The sequence below is a fragment of the Tetrao urogallus genome (assembly GCF_951394365.1).
Source record: "Tetrao urogallus genome assembly, chromosome: 2".
Classification (NCBI taxonomy): Eukaryota; Metazoa; Chordata; class Aves; order Galliformes; family Phasianidae; genus Tetrao; species Tetrao urogallus.
The window spans coordinates 31,500,663-31,516,398 of record NC_136814.1 but is presented as its reverse complement, the minus strand read 5'-3'; the positions used below and the strand labels follow the sequence as shown (position 1 = coordinate 31,516,398).

At 43.4% G+C, this 15,736-nt stretch overlaps 1 protein-coding gene across 1 annotated transcript in view; it reads right to left on the bottom strand.

The window, feature by feature from the left end:
- Positions 1–12,712, bottom strand: part of STRN (striatin) — a gene marked incomplete at its 5' end in the record, with an annotated part of 55,696 nt that extends 42,984 nt beyond the window's left edge. Inside the window, 2 exons of the mRNA XM_079550460.1 lie at positions 393–496; positions 12,416–12,712. Of these exons, the coding sequence (XP_079406586.1) occupies positions 393–496; positions 12,416–12,712 (401 nt within the window). The remainder of the gene's footprint in view (positions 1–392; positions 497–12,415) is intronic.
- Between the last annotated feature and the right edge of the window lie 3,024 nt (positions 12,713–15,736).

Here is a 15,736-nt window from a genome sequence, read left to right as displayed (position 1 = left end):
GATAGGGAAATAGTATTTAAGCAACAATTAGTAGAAGTATTAGTATTAGTAGAAGTATGCTTTTCCTTTAAGCATTTTAAAAGACATCTTACCAGTAAAAATAAATAAATAAATAAAAGTAACTTAACTTGCCCTGAAATAAATCACTAGAGTAGAGACCTCTGAAAACACAGTAAAATAATCTGTGTGCCTCAAAGTTTAGAACTACAGGAGAGTGTGTGCAGAGTAAAACACTGAAGTAGTAGACAGGAGACTTCTAAGGAAATTCCCATGAACAAAGAAATAGGTATTTGATTAACTGGTAAACACAAACATTTTTTCGTTCACAGTAAATCTCTCCCACTTTGGGCAACGTTATCTGTCATCACGTACTCAGTGCTAAACCAACGTACCTTTCTTGTTTAAGTGCATATTCCAGCATTTTGATTCTCCGCACTAGGTCCTTCTTCAGATTTTCTTGCCCCTTCCTTTCACCTTGAAGAAAAGCGATCTGGGCCTGCAAAGAAAGTATTCAATGTAGACTGTTTCTTTAAAACCATTCAGAAGAGCTCAATTCTTCCTCCCGCCTCAAGTTACTTTGGAATTGATTTGTACAGCCCAAAAGAATCTGGCTTAGTGTTTCACAAACATTAAATGCTTAAACTAAGCATTGCATAGATAAGCCTTCTAAACTACACTCTCATTTCATACAAAAAAAACCTCACAAAGATAAGAAATAAATTTTAGTTTGTTTGACAGGGTTTATTTACTCCCTTAGCTAAACATTCAATCAAAGATAAAGAATATATAAAATCAACATACAAAAAGCCTTCACCAGATGAAAGCATTTGCCAATGATAAGCAGAAGATGTTAAAATATTTCTCCTTACTATCTGAAGTAGTATATAATTAGTGCACTGTTATAAAGATACACGTTAGATACATGATACTAGTCAAGAGAACTAAAATACAGCATGTCCTGCTAAAAGAAAAATAAAACTCTGTTTCTAACACAGTGCCATGTGTTAATTATAATACTTACTAAAACAGGTTAAAGAAAGCTCTCCAGAAGTATTTTAACAGAGAGAAAAACAGGAAAGAGAGAAAGATATTTTGGTGAGAGGGAAGGGGAAAGATATGGCATAAAAGTAAAGAGAAGTGGAAAACAGACACCTAACCTTTGTCAGTTTTCAGCAGACAATACTTAGTAACCCATGAAAACCTCTTTTCAATAGGCAATGATGATACACATAGGATAGTCCTTCTTAATCATAAAGGCAGAATCTGATCCTATACTTCACGTTTAAGTCAAGTCATTATAAAACACAGGTTCTTGTGCTCTCTCAACTCACAAAGCACACTTCAGACAGAAACACCTCTGGACAGCCACCACTTTGTACCTCAGCCTCACCCATTCTTCAAGTTGCCTGCCATTTTCAGTGTCAGCAGCAACCTCTGCAGCAAAGTCATAGATGTATGTCCTGAAAAGCTTGAACAGCATAAAAGGCAACTGGTCAAGACCTCCAGCTGTTGAATATGATGACTCACAAGCTCTTCTTTTCCACAGATACTCACTATAAGCAAGCCAACCTGTTCTTTGCAGATATTGCAATCTGCATCAGTGTCGCAGGGGAAGTTTGGGAGAAACAGAATTACCCTGTCCTCCTTCCAATTTTGAAAGCAGTCCTCAGATACTGTAATTAAATGAGACTTAAACTGCTGCTAAAGAATAACTTATCTGACTTCAGGTTTTTATTGCATTTGCTGGTGATCAGCTACAGCAACTGACACAACTTCACTGCTCAAACAGAGCCAGTAAATAGCATCACAAGCACCTGAAGAAGCCTTAGTACCAATCCCCAACTACAGCAGCCAGTTTACAACATGTGACAAACGCTGGCTAATCTCTCCAAAGAGCTCAGTCTTCATCTTCACCAGGGAAAATGTACTCAACTCCCCAAAAATCCTCAGCTGGATCAAAAGGAAGGCCCCATCACTCTGGCAGCAAGCTTGTTCTCACTCAGCATTTAACCTGAACTGAGCAAAAAGCCAGAATTAAATATAATGCTCCTTGTACGCTCAGTGCCAGGCGAGTCACAGTACTGCTCAGGAGCCATCACTGTCTACTCTGAAAATTTTAACTCTGCAAGGAGCATTTCAGCTCCATCCCTCTTAGCAACATCTCAAGCACGTACAACTTGGTTTGCTATAGCTGTACAGCCCCCCAGGTTACAAGGCACAGACTGATGCACCCCAATAGTAATTTCCATCAACCTGCTTCTAAACACACCCAACAGAAACATGCAAGTGCCATTCCAAGCAAGTGAGATGACATCAAAGCATACTATTCACTAAAAGGAAAGGAGTACATTATGTAAATACACACTTGGATGGAATGAAAAGGATTGCCCAGTGGCACCAGGACACGTGCTGTAAGGACCTATGGCTACCTGCAGGCATTTCCAGCACAGGAAGAACAAAGCTGTGTGCTAGAGGATGGAAAGCAACAGCCACCCCAGCAAGGCCCACATTTTACACATCAAGACAAGGCCCTGGAAAAAATTTAATTGATTCTTTGAACTTCTTTTGCTGTGAGAGGTATGTCAGTGCTGTCACTCATGTCTCATAACTTCCCTTGGAGGTCTAAGAACACAAAATACGTGTGGTTCTCACTTGGAAAGCAGGCAGCAATAACAACAGGCTCGAGTCAGAGGCCCATGAGCTGCCTTTGCACCCTGCACAGGCTTACGGCCAGAATCTTCCACAGTCACTATACTCAGGTCAGTCATTTTATTGTCAGATCAAGAAATGCAGGAGTGCACAAGAAGGTGTGGGAACAACCTGTGCCCTCTCTGAGCCTTGCAGCACAGCTGTGGAGTTTTTTTTGAAGCATTACTTTTGACATTCTGACTCCTAAAATGAGATACTTTCATTTCATGTCATTTTCATAGCTCCAAAAGTAAGCACAGTTTCCCCCCTTCTTTCTCACAGACATTAGTAATCCTTATTCCTCGTTTATATTCATATAGGATAATTATAGTCAAGTCATTCTTAAATCATTATTTACATGCATTAGCTCAAATTCTTATGTCACTAAGACATTAAGAAACTTCAAAGTTAAGAAATTCTTCATGATAGTATTAAGGCAAAGATGAGGACATGAGGACAGACAGCATAAAAAATAGCAACTGATATATTATGCATAATACTGCAGCAGTCCACATGTAGACTTCTTTCTCTACAGTCATCATTAAGTGAAAGTGTGCAGAGGGAACCTAAATGTTCATATCATACATGAAACAATTTGTAATATAAATGAATATTAGTTAATTATTCACAGATATATATATATATCTCACACAATCAGAATTATAGGGGCTGAAAGGGACCTCTAGAGATCAACTAGTTAAAATCCCCATCAAAGCATATATATGACAAATTATGAGATGGAGCAGTATTTTCTCAGTCTTACACAAAAACGTTGTACTTCTAGATTCCTAATTTCTGATCAAAATACTTAACCAATTCCCCTTATAAATATGCAAACATTTGAAGTGTAAGACATCTAAGTGCTGTTATGACGACATGACAACTACAGCTTTCTCATTATTTCAGCGTAGTTGGAAGAAATTTATAAATAAATTCAAACTGCACAGGCAGCTCCCCACTGTAGAAGCATTGGTGCAAGTCAAAGCTCAGGTGAGAACTATCTGACAGCTAAGAAGTGAAGGAGAAATGCTTCAGTTCTGAATAATCCGTGATGTTTTGTCCTTCTGCTTTAGCCACTCCTAGGAAGGCTTGCCAAAAATGTCAAGAATTCACAAGTATGCCCAACAAACAGGTTTTGTAACAACTGACCTTCTAGCTAATAAGGTTAACATGCATTACGTTGTAAACTAGTCATCAGAAACCTCTACCTCTGCCTATGGGAGCACATAGAACCTGAGCTGGTTCTTGCCCTATGGGTGGGGCACAGATCTCCACAAGTTGGCTGGTTTGCTAGCTCAGCAGCACAGAATCACAGCGGCATCAACCTCTGGTGTAATCCAGGCTAAGTGCTAGGAGTCACTGTGGTACAGCTCATCTGCTGAACTAGAATCAAGAGTCAGGTGGAGGAAGAAAAAAGCATTAAATACTTGTAACAGTCTGTTTGGGCTACTATTGGACAATCCCTTTTTTTTTTTCCCCCCCCCCATCTCCTTCCTTTTCATCTATTAAAGTTTCTGGCATTGCCAACTGCAACAAAAGTTTAAAGTTTAAAGTGCATCTGGTCTAAATTAGTAGCACTGTAGCTATCATAACTGTTTCACCTCTTCACCAGGAGACTTTAAAAATAACATTCATTTTCAAGTGGGAAAAAAAAAGGACAAAACATGACAGTATGTTATGGTTATACACATATAACCATACATATAACAAGAAGTTCCCAAGAAGGCTCCGAGGTCACTTTCCTGTGAAAGGTACTGAAGGGTGAAGCAACCCAGTTATCATTGGGCTAGAAGCACTATTACTATTACCATAGTTCAAGTTGTTGCCTTTTTAGTACAGACTTAAAAGTCACAAAAATATAATCAAATAATTACATTGCATCTTAATAAAGTCTGGATTTTACCAATGTTTTAAGAAGTAAGCTGGGACTTACACTTCCTGGAATCATCACCCACAGTGTTATGGGTGTCAAAAAACCCATGCACCTTTTTAGGCTGACATCTTGTTGTTAAGGAACAACAAAGGATTAACAAAAAAATTTACTGCTGCAGAAATTGTTTACAAGGAAATAATGCCACAGCTGCTAAACAAATTGTTTGTGTTTACTACCAATTTCTCTCTGTTTATGGATTTAACAGCTATTTCAAGGTAAAAGGCTGGAAGGCCTTTTAGTCAATCAAACTCAAGAACTACCAAAACCCTTTCCATTCTTTTCTTAAAGATGTTTCTCTTTTGAAACATTTCTTTCTTTTGAAATAAGTATAGCTTCAAATTTTTGGGGCACTGCAAGATTGACAGCCATCATTTTGGCAAAGTAAAAGCTATTAAGATAAACAATCCTGCTGCTGCTTCTGACAGGTTGGAAGAAAAAGAGCAAGAAATGGAAAACATTAAGAAAAGTATTGTAAAAATATGTAAATAGGTAAAATAACGAAATACCTACACTGATGAATCAGTCTGCAACAGCTGCTCTAACCGGTCTACCAAGATTTACCAGAACAACTCTGTAGGCTGTCAGGTGAGCTCAGGCTTCCAGATTACAGATGCACAACACATCAAGCACACTTGTAAATAGGTGGAGGCATGCCCTGAAGAGTCAGGGAGAGAAGAGAGAAAAACCAAGTGCAGCTCAGCGTATGCACAACGGGGGGAATAGCAGGCCTAGCACCAGTGCTAAACAATTCTTCAAGAGCCACGCTTGAAAAACATCAAAACTTCACACCCACCAATTTCCAGCTGTCGGTCCATTCTGCAAACAGAGAGCTAGGCTGCTTCTACACACACTTGCAGTCATTTACTGCAATGCAAAGCTGCAGCAGGTTAAAACACACTTGTGCCTTGTATTTGAAGATTTATTTTACTCGAAAATGGCATCAGTTCACTCCAAAACATCAGAGCTATGCAATGAAAAAGTCAAACCACCCAAAAGAGATGAGAGATATGGCTTACAGTAAGGAAGGGGTTGCAAAAGCCACACACTTAGATTCTTCATCTCTTTGAAAATATTGTTTCAGAAATAATATGATATCAGTCAATTTAAAACTCCTTGTCAGCCATCCAGAATCAAAGGTGATGTAGTAATTTTTTCCTGGCAACACCCTGATTAGTAATTTAAGCATCTCGCCCAACAGGAATACTTCTCTTTCTACAGCTTGAAGTGCTTTACGACACAGATATCTTTGCAGATAGATCTCCAGCCTGTCTTTCATCCACTCTTCAGTGCTGCCTTTCACTACTCCAGCAACTGCAAACACTGAAGTATTTGCTGAGTTAGTCAAGCAATATATATTCTGCTCATTTCATCATTCTTCAGAAGTAAGAAATCTCTTCAATCCTTTAATCCTTTCTGCAGTACACTTAAGTGGTGAGAATTAACTTTTGTTTTTCTTTTGAGTCACAGGGGCATGCTCCATGCAAACTGATGGAAAGACAAAAAGAGATCCGTGCCTTGTCACAGAACAGCAGCATGTTAAGAGGCCCGAATGCTCAGACAGATTGCCTTTCACTTGCTGAAAAGGATCCCACATACAGGAAGGCAGAAATGCAGCAACAGCAATCAGCACCAAGACTGATCAACAGACGTCTGGCCACATCTAAACTGAAACCATGGAATCTCATGGTTTGAAGGCATCACTTGGCTACTGCATCTGAAGGAGAAAGGCAGCAATTCCAGTAATAAAAAGAGGAGTGAAGCAGACTTAGCCACACAAGCATTTGCAATGGCAGTTGGTACATCACTGGTTTTGGCTGCTGAGTTCAGAACAGTTACCCCGTGTGCTCAAGCATGCACCAACCACCACCCCGAACAACATCGGCTGGAACAGACAGAAAAACAACTACTTGTGTCCTCACCTCCTGCTTACAAGCACGGTTATGAACAGGATGCATGCCAGTTTTATGCGATGCTTTCGCAATCCTGCCCTATGCGACTGCCCTCAAAAGAAACATAACCCTGGCTAAGGGCAGAAAAATGCAATCTTTCCACAATGCAGTCTTTTATTCAACTTCTTTGTCACCGCACTGTTTTCAAAATATTCCATATTGATTAGTATTAGCAAACTCTCCTTAAAGAAGAAAATGAAACCCTCCAGATGAATCAAGCAACAGCCACATATTGAGCAGGTCACTACAGTGAAGCAAATCTCTACTTTCCCATTTAAGAATATTTCATTTCTACAGTACTGCCTGTAACGGTTGGATCCAGAGCGCTCCAGAGAGATTCAGAAGAACCACCTCAAGCACTTCTCAGCATTTAAAAAACAAAACATGACAATCCTTCACCTATTTTTAAGTTCTTGCCCACTTCTTAGCGAACAAACTTAGGAAGAAGGACCATACAAGGCCTCACAGCCTAGCGAGACAAAATGCAGCTGTAGGTTGCTGATCAATACCTATTTTCTCACCGAACTGTGTATAGCTATCACTTTTACCTGAGACTTCATATTTCTATAGCCTTATTTCCTTCAGCATTAAATGAAGGTGAACCGCAAGACTCCTCAGATATATGTGATCTTCCTTAGAGAATTCTACACAGCCTGCTCTAGAAACTTTCAGTGTCTACTGAAACATAGATAAAGGGTGAGTTATATTTGCAACTTCTTGTTCAAAACAGTGCAAAGTTACTTACCCCTTATGCAACGAAAGTGACATATGCCAAGACCTTCAGCATAAAAACAGCAGCTACAGTTGGAGGAGCACAGATATACCAATTTAGATTATAGATGCGCCTTCATAAAGACACGTGTGATCCTCCACCATATGCTAACCTGACATGGAAAAAAACCACCTGAACAACATAAACTGTCTGATTTTTACTTTGGCATCAATTCAACAATTACATAGCAAATCATGAAAAGTAGAAAATATTTGTCTGGAGTATAACATTTTGAGGAAAACACAAAGGCCATCTGGAGACAACAGTAAGCCATTCCACACTTGGAAAAGTCTATGTTCTCGTCATACCATGTTCACATTTTCAGCAGCATCTTCCTAAAGGGGTGTATACATTTAAGAAACATTTCTATACACTTGAACAAAGTTACAAATTTTAAGAGTTTAGAGAAGAAAGCCTGGTGCTCAGAAAAACTGGGATCATTTATGCAATTAAACAAATCAAAAGTCTGTAAGACTCAAGTGCAGACCTGCAAAGAACCAGTCTCACTCAGACTGCATTTACATTCTACTTCTGCACAAAAGCTATAAATTTGTGTATTGCAGCTCTTCAGTCACTCAGCATCTACTCCCACCAGTCCTCCTGGTTTGAATAAGACAAGTCATGACGGCTTATCAATGAGAACATGAGGCCTAGCTGGCAGCCATGTATGTAAGCAAACAAACAGGAAAAAAAGGAACACGGAAGGTTCTCCCTGCTTCACATGAATTTACAAACTAGAAAGTTTGCTAAGGGAAGTTATCGAAAGAAAGAACATTGGGTCTCCGAGACCCATTTAGCACTACTTTCCCAACTAAACACGCCTCAGTCTAGTGACTGACATATTTTCAACCACTTTTCACTTATCTGATGCATTTGAAGCAATAAACTTGAAAATACCATTCTTTTGGGGTGGAGGGGAATTGAATATTAACCCCTGTTTTCTTGTAATAACTGCCTTACGAGAAGAAACATTTTATCAAAGATATCCACAGCACTTCTGCCAGGTCACCTTCCTCCACGAACCCCAAGATTTTATGTACTTGCTGCTATTTGAAAATCCTACAACAGAACTTTTTCAAGCACAATTTCATTTTATTGGCAAGACTACACAAAACTCCTTGGGAGTTTTCCTTTGACCAAACAGCTGATACCACCAGCTCAGCACTCGCTTCTTCTCTGAGCAGTACTTAGTATCACCGCAGGAACGATTTCTAACTGAAACCTCACAAATAAGGAGGCCAACTAGCAGTAAATACCAACTATTTCTGAACCAAGTAACCCGTGCCCCAAACCATGCTATAAATAGCCTAGCCATGTGCCCGCCATGCCCCTTCTCCCCATGACTGCAGCCCAGCAGAGGTGAGGACACGGCCCTTGTTCTGCCACTGCCTTTTGCCTCAGAGCCGCAGCGCAGCAGGCAGGAGCACCCCAGTGCCCCCAGAGCTGCTACTGCCAAATCTGATTTCCACAGCCAATCTCAAGGGTTCATCTGTTATTTCCATCACATTCTTTTTGATATTATTGCTTGCTATCATTTAGCCCCATTTTATCTCATTTCATAACTTTTTTCCTATTTTTTTTTCTTTTTTTCTCTCCTTTTTGCACTCTCTGATGTGGGATATTCTCAACAGAGTTATGCAAATGCAAATCCAGCACATTCACCCATCCTCCTTAGCTTCTTTGCACACCTTCCCAAAAGGAAGTTTCCCTGGTCAGAGCAATGCTGATAACCATGCCGGGTCCCACCGCTCAGAGGAAATGACATCCCCATCACGGAGAGGACAGGAGTGAGAAAACTCAGCAGGATTCAGGATGCCTATACATCCACTTATGTAGCATAGCAGTTTGCTGCAATTTAAAGCAGTTGTGAAACACACTGAGAAATGCCAGTCAAAAACCTACAGATCAGCATCTTTGCCAACAAGATGTTCATTTGTCCAAAGCAAAATTTCCACAGTAACACCCGTGTTACTTTCAAAGATGGCATTTCTCACCGCCATCCCCAGGAGGCGGCCCAGCTCCCAGCCTCACAGGGCACACCCTAGATGCTCCTGAGTGGGCACGTGGCCAGGCAGGGCCGCCAGCTGAGAGGCCTACGGCTGAGGCTGGGCACCAGCAAGCTGCAGGGCCAGGTCCGTGTGCCTCTGGCCTTCTGTACTGCATCCACCTCCACATCAGTTATCGGCTGTCATGCAGTGGGCTGCTTTGACACACAACGGCAACTCTGGAATTCCTTGGAAACACAGGCCAGGATAATGGAGAATGAAAAAAATAAAATAAAATAAAATAAAATAAAATAAAATAAAATAAAATAAAATAAAATAAAATAGGAGCTGAAGTACTTTGCAGAACAGGAAATCCTTTCTTGTCAACTCTCCCAAGCAGCTGCCACAGCACATGGGAAAAAGAAAGTTACTGCTTTCTGAAAAGATGTGAAAATAAATGACAGCATTAAGCACATGGTTTGTTAACACTAGAAGGAAGATTCATCAAGTCAGTACTCAGTGAATTATCACTACAAGGCACCATGAAAGCTTATTCTTAGGATAGTTCTTCAATCTGCAGATGTCGAAGTACCATAAACACGAAGCAAATGTTAATAATGAAATACATAATTAGCAGATAAGCATCAAGGGGAGCCCCGTATGACTGCTTTCAGTTTGCCTCAAAACATGCAGCTTGTTGATGGTACTCGCGAAGATATAAATATTGAAGGCCTCTGAATGGGAAAATTATGTAACAGAGGCAAGAACCATTTTTAAAGATTAAAGAAAAATAATTAGAAAATCAGAGTAAACATGGATATTTGCCAGGGAAAGCAAACTATAGGCAGAACAGAACTATAGGCAGAACAGGCAACAGGCAGAAAAACCTTGAAAAAGCAGCAACTAGGCCAGCAAGTATGAACAGAACCAGTTACCTGGCATATCAACTCATGTATTTTTCTGAACTGCAGCAAGGGTGTCACCTGAGCAGGCAGCCTGCAGCACAACAGGAAGGTACACTACCTGAGCATCACATGGAATTCCACACAAGTAATTGCAAAGGGAGGAAAAAAGAGGAAAAGAAGCCCAGAGGGGAAGAAAAGGAAGACAGGAAATCACAGTTGGATTGACTTATGAGGTGTTTTTCAGAGTGAGTATAGCTCAAGTAACTGTCAAGCACAGAGCAGCAGCCAAGCACAGCAGCATCTGAGGGACTTCAGTATTATGGTGGTAAAGAACCAGAGAACAGAAGTCTGCCTCTAAGGAGCAAGATGCACTACAGATAAAATATGTGGCACAGAGAATACCATACAAAGCAGGATCTCTGCCACATGGCCTCCCAAGAGAGCAGACAGCCTAGCATTTAATTTACACTGGCCAGAAGACCTTGGAGTACAACCAGGAGCACTGCATCTTTATCTAGAGAGACAGAAACTATGTGACCTCCGACTGCCATTATTCTGTTAAACACTCCACAGCATCCAGGCCAACGAAGAGCTTCAGGAGGAACGTGGAATCTGCCTTTAATTAACTCTGCTCATCGTGGGGCTGTACATGTACCGTCGCTCAGAGCCCCCTTGCTGCTGCCAAAGCCACAACACAAACCTCTCACATGGATCAAAGAGCATTCAGCTGTGAACGGTCATGGCAGACGTCACACACTCGATGTCTGCAGGGACAGCCAAGAATTTTGCACCTTCCTGAACATGACTCTGCAGTAGATAAATGCTGTTGCAGTTTGTGGCGATGCCAGTCACAGCTAATTATAGCTTTATTGAGACATTTTGGCAAGAGCCAAAGGAGTTCAAGCAAACAGCTTGTGTTGGGGTTGTGTTCCTGCCCTGCTGCTGACAGCGCATGACTTTGACACATCATGCATATGCTTGGCCCCTCTTCTGCTAGCTCACCTCTGATACCCACTGCTCCCCAGAGGGCTGCTGGGGAAGCAGAGTGCAGGAGTGGTCTCTGGAGGGGCACTGAGGATATACACAGCTCTGCTGCTGCTGGGCACTGGCAGAACCACTCTGTTCCCAAGGAACACGTTTTCCTCCAGAGCACTCTGTGAGATCTGTATGGGCGATGAAAAAACACCCACTGGAGTCTCGTAAATACCTTAGGATGTGACATGCAACGTTCTTATTATATGCAACTAAGCTAGTTAATTTCCATACTGTATTTATCAGATATTGTGAACAAAATAGAGAATCATAAAATAATAAGGTTGGAAAAGACCACTAAAATTGCCTTGTCTAACCATCAACCCACCACCACTATGCCCGCTAACCATGTTATGAGCAAATCTTTCACCAAATCACTGAAGCTAAAACACAAACCACATCTCCCCTGTGCTCATGGCCACTTCCTTTGCACTCCTACACGGGGTGCAGCCCTTGGTGAGGAACGGCATGCCACCACTCCCCTCCGGGAGGGTTTGCCTGATGTTACCATTGGAAGTACGGCTAAGGAACTGACTTTCCTCCTAACTTGAAACAAAAATGAAGAAAAACAAAAGAACAACAACAAAAGAGATAAGTGGTTCTTGCTGTTAAACAGACTTAAGACTCTCGACACAGACGGTACTTTCAAGGAAAGAAACAGAAAGAACAGAACTGCCAGGAAGGAAGAGGATGGGAAGGAGACCCAGGAGGAAGCATTCTGTGCCTCGAGCACGGCGCTGGGAAGGACCCACAAGGGGCTCCCGGCACTGCGGGCGGTTAAGATTTACAGCCGAGATTTCCTCGTGAACAAAGCCGGAGCAACACCGCGGCGCAGGCCGCGCCGCCCACCGTTATTAGCGTTAATACGAGGCGCGCATCCCGGAGCGCCCGACCGCGGTGGCTGCAGGCCAGCACTTCACAAGTTTCCTAAACCACAAGATCGCTATCGGCGCCCTCACAACGCGCCCCTCGGCCCCGGGGCTGCGGGGCCGACTCCTCCCGGCCAGGTCCCACCCGGCCGCCCCCCGCAGGCCGCCGCCATGTCACGCCCCTCCGAGTGGCGGCGAGGAACCGGGGCCGGTGGGCGGCGCTCCCCCCGCGGGCCGGGGGCGCAGCGGGGCGCGGGGAGGGGGCCAGGGTGGCGACGTTACCTGCAGCTCCGCCCGCTCCGCCTCCCACTCGGCGCGCTCCGCCTCGAAGCGGCCCCACTCGTGCTGCAGGAAATGCAGGATGCCCGGCACGCTGTACTGTGCCCGCGACGCCGACACCGGCGCGGCGGTGCCGCCGGCGGAGACCCCTCCGCTGCCGCCTCCCGCCGCAGCCGCCGCCGCGGCCGCCGCTGCCTCGCCCGGCTCCAGCCCGGGCCCGCCCGTCGGCGGCGGCAGCAGCAGCGCGTTGTTGTTGTTGTTGTTGCTGAAGAAAACGCCGGGCCCCGCTTGCTCGTCCATGGCCGGGCCGCGTCTGCCGCGCCGCGCCGCGCCGCCCCCACCGCCGCCGGCCGCCGCCGCGCCCAGCCGCGTCCCGGCAGCGGCACAACCTGGGCGCGTCCCGCCCGCCCGCCGCCGTCACCGCCTGACAGCCGCCCCCGCCGGCTACTACCGCGGCCCGCGGGGGACAACTCAGAGCGCTTCGCGTTGCCGCCCGCGCGGCACTCCGGGAAACGTAGTTCTGTGGGGCGGCGGCACGCGGCGCGGGCGGGAAGAGGCAGCAGCTGCTGCGCCTCCTCCCTGCTGCCAGATCGGGGCCCGCGCCGAGCGAACCTCTTCCCGCGCACTGCCGTTCGGGGGATCGAGGAGAACTCGGAGCCCCGATTTAAAAAGCCCCTTTGATTTAAGCTGATCTGCACCTCAGAGCCGGGTTTGAGTGGTTTTGGCACGCTTGCAGCCCAACTTGTGGGTATAACAAGGGCAGTGTCTTGCACAACCCTCCATCAAATCCCAGCTTTTCAACTCGTTGCTGTTGAATTCCTTTCTGTTTTGGCTACATTCTGAGCACTGGTCTTACACTTACAGAATCATTAAGGTTGGAAAAGACCTCCAAGACCATCCAGGCCAACCACGAACCCACCCCCACCATGCCTCCTGTGTCCCTCAGGGCTACATCCACACAGTTCTACCAGAGCACTGAAAGCTACAAGTCCATCCCGGGAGCACTTCGGCTTCCTTTCCCTACCTATTGGAACACTGACAAGGAGATACAACAGCATTTCTCAGAAACAACCACTTTCTCTTCTGAAAGGATAAACAAGACTTCCTGAGGCTGATGCTGTCACCATGGGCCAAGGGCACAAGCTGTTAGGCATACAAAGATGGTTTGCTTGCTCCATTAGCACAAGAGCTTTCTGAAGAGATGCATGCCCTACATTAGCACCATCAGCTCCATGTGAGAAGCGATGAAGGAGGAGAGCGGTGTGGCCAAGACACTGTGTGCTGTGGGCCGTGCTCAGCCTGCAGCACAGAGAAACAGGCCCTGCGCAACTCTGCTTGCTCAAGCAGCGCTTCCTGTTTCTTTCTGGCTGTTCTGAACTCGCGTTTGTTGCTTTGTAACCAGCCCTGAGGAGGTGGGACTGCGGTGGGTGGATAACCTCTTAGCTCTTCTAAAGAGAGGAATGATAAACACGTGAGCTGATAGAAAGGATAAGGGATGAGAGGGAAACAAGAACCCACCACAGGGAATGCTCTGTGGGGGAAACTTTTTAAAGAAACAGGGCAGAACATCACAGCTCACTAAGAAAGGAAGGAAACAGTGGTGAGAGAGGAAAGAAGTGAAGGGGAAATAGCAACAAGCTTCATGAAAACACACAGTAAAATGACCAGCAGGGAAGAAAGAGATGAATAGGGGAAGATGATCAAAAAACAGAAGGAAGAACAAGAAGCACTACCAACAGTTCAAGTTTCATTTTTTAATCAAATGAAGTTTGATGCAAAAATTATGATGTAAAATCATGCAGTTACACTTTTTGTGTCTGGAGCAACAAAACCAAACAGATCAGAAACAAGAGAGGCATATACACAAATTAAGGTTGCACCTGTTGTACACAGTCACAGTGTGCAAAAAAAACCCCAACCCTCTCCTTTCCTAATCCTCTGCAACTGCCCAGAACTATTTTCCCTTCCACCAACATTGTTACTGTTCTTCTATAGTCTTCACCATACTTGTTTACTACACTTCACCTCACCCCTTTTGAGTGTTCAGCATCTCATTATTACCTAGAATATGAATGAAACATCAAAGTGATGAGATAGAAAAAAATAAGGTAAAGACAGACTTGATTGTAGATTAAAAAAAAAAAAAAAAACAACCAAAAACCTTTCCAGCAAACACCAGTCATCAGTTACTGAACTATCAAGGAAGAGAACTTCTTGACTGTCCTTATTTTTAATTGCAAATATTTTGTGATCAATTCTACAATGAGAGTTTCCTTATACACTTTAATGGAACTTTCTCAAACATTTAAGAGGGTTCAAAACAACTGCTGAGCAAAAGAGCATTGTAATATTTGAAACACTTATAGGAAAGTGATAAACTTTGATGAATTTAAATCCCACTACACAAAGATGACAGGATGAGAATAGTGAAATTCGTTTCCTCCTGCACAACATAGTATGATTTTCACTGCTGCATGCATCTCTAACTGCAGTAGGAAATGGAAAAGACTTGAAAGTTAATCTTCACATGCTTATGAAAAAGACATTTGAAATATTAGTTTGCTCCTCTTGCCTTGGTGCAAACTTCTTTTCTCACTTTGGTACTAAAATAATCAGTCTGAATTAAAAGACTTTCAGATTTATAATATGTTTTATCCACATCCAATACAACAGGGTAAGAGAGCATTATCTTATCTTTCATTTTGCATAGGTACCCAAAGGGTTACATAAGCTGTTATGAGAGATGAGAGGCAAACAACTACGCAAAAATAACAACCTACAAATATTTCAATCAACTATTAACCATGCTCATTTCTATTTACTATCCTTTGTTACACTTGGGTTCAAGTAGAAGCTCCTAAAATACACCGTTTCTACAGAGCCCTGTTATATCCAGAAAAATATCAGACATGAAACCCCAGTAGTCCAAGCCCAGTCTTCCAGTTACAAAACTTTTCTCTATAAAGCAATATGCATAGAAAGATCCCTATGGAACTCTGTAAATTCAATAGCAGTGTCAAAATCTTCATGTGAGTCAGTCTTTTATATACAAGAAAATACATGATTCTGCACCTATGCTAACAGAAGGGGGAGGTGTGGCAGAAGGCAGACAGACCGCTGGGAGTTGAGCTCTTCTGTACACTTAGTTCAGCACTTGAGCTATCTTTCAGATCCAAAAGCAACAAATCAAACCCACTCAAATGTGAGGGGAGGTCACGCATATTTAAAAAAAAAGAGAAGCCAGGTAGGAGAAAGTAAAATTGGAGGGTCTTGCTCATTCTTGTGTTCTACTCCCTTTCAGTCAGCACAGGTGCAAAGTCAATT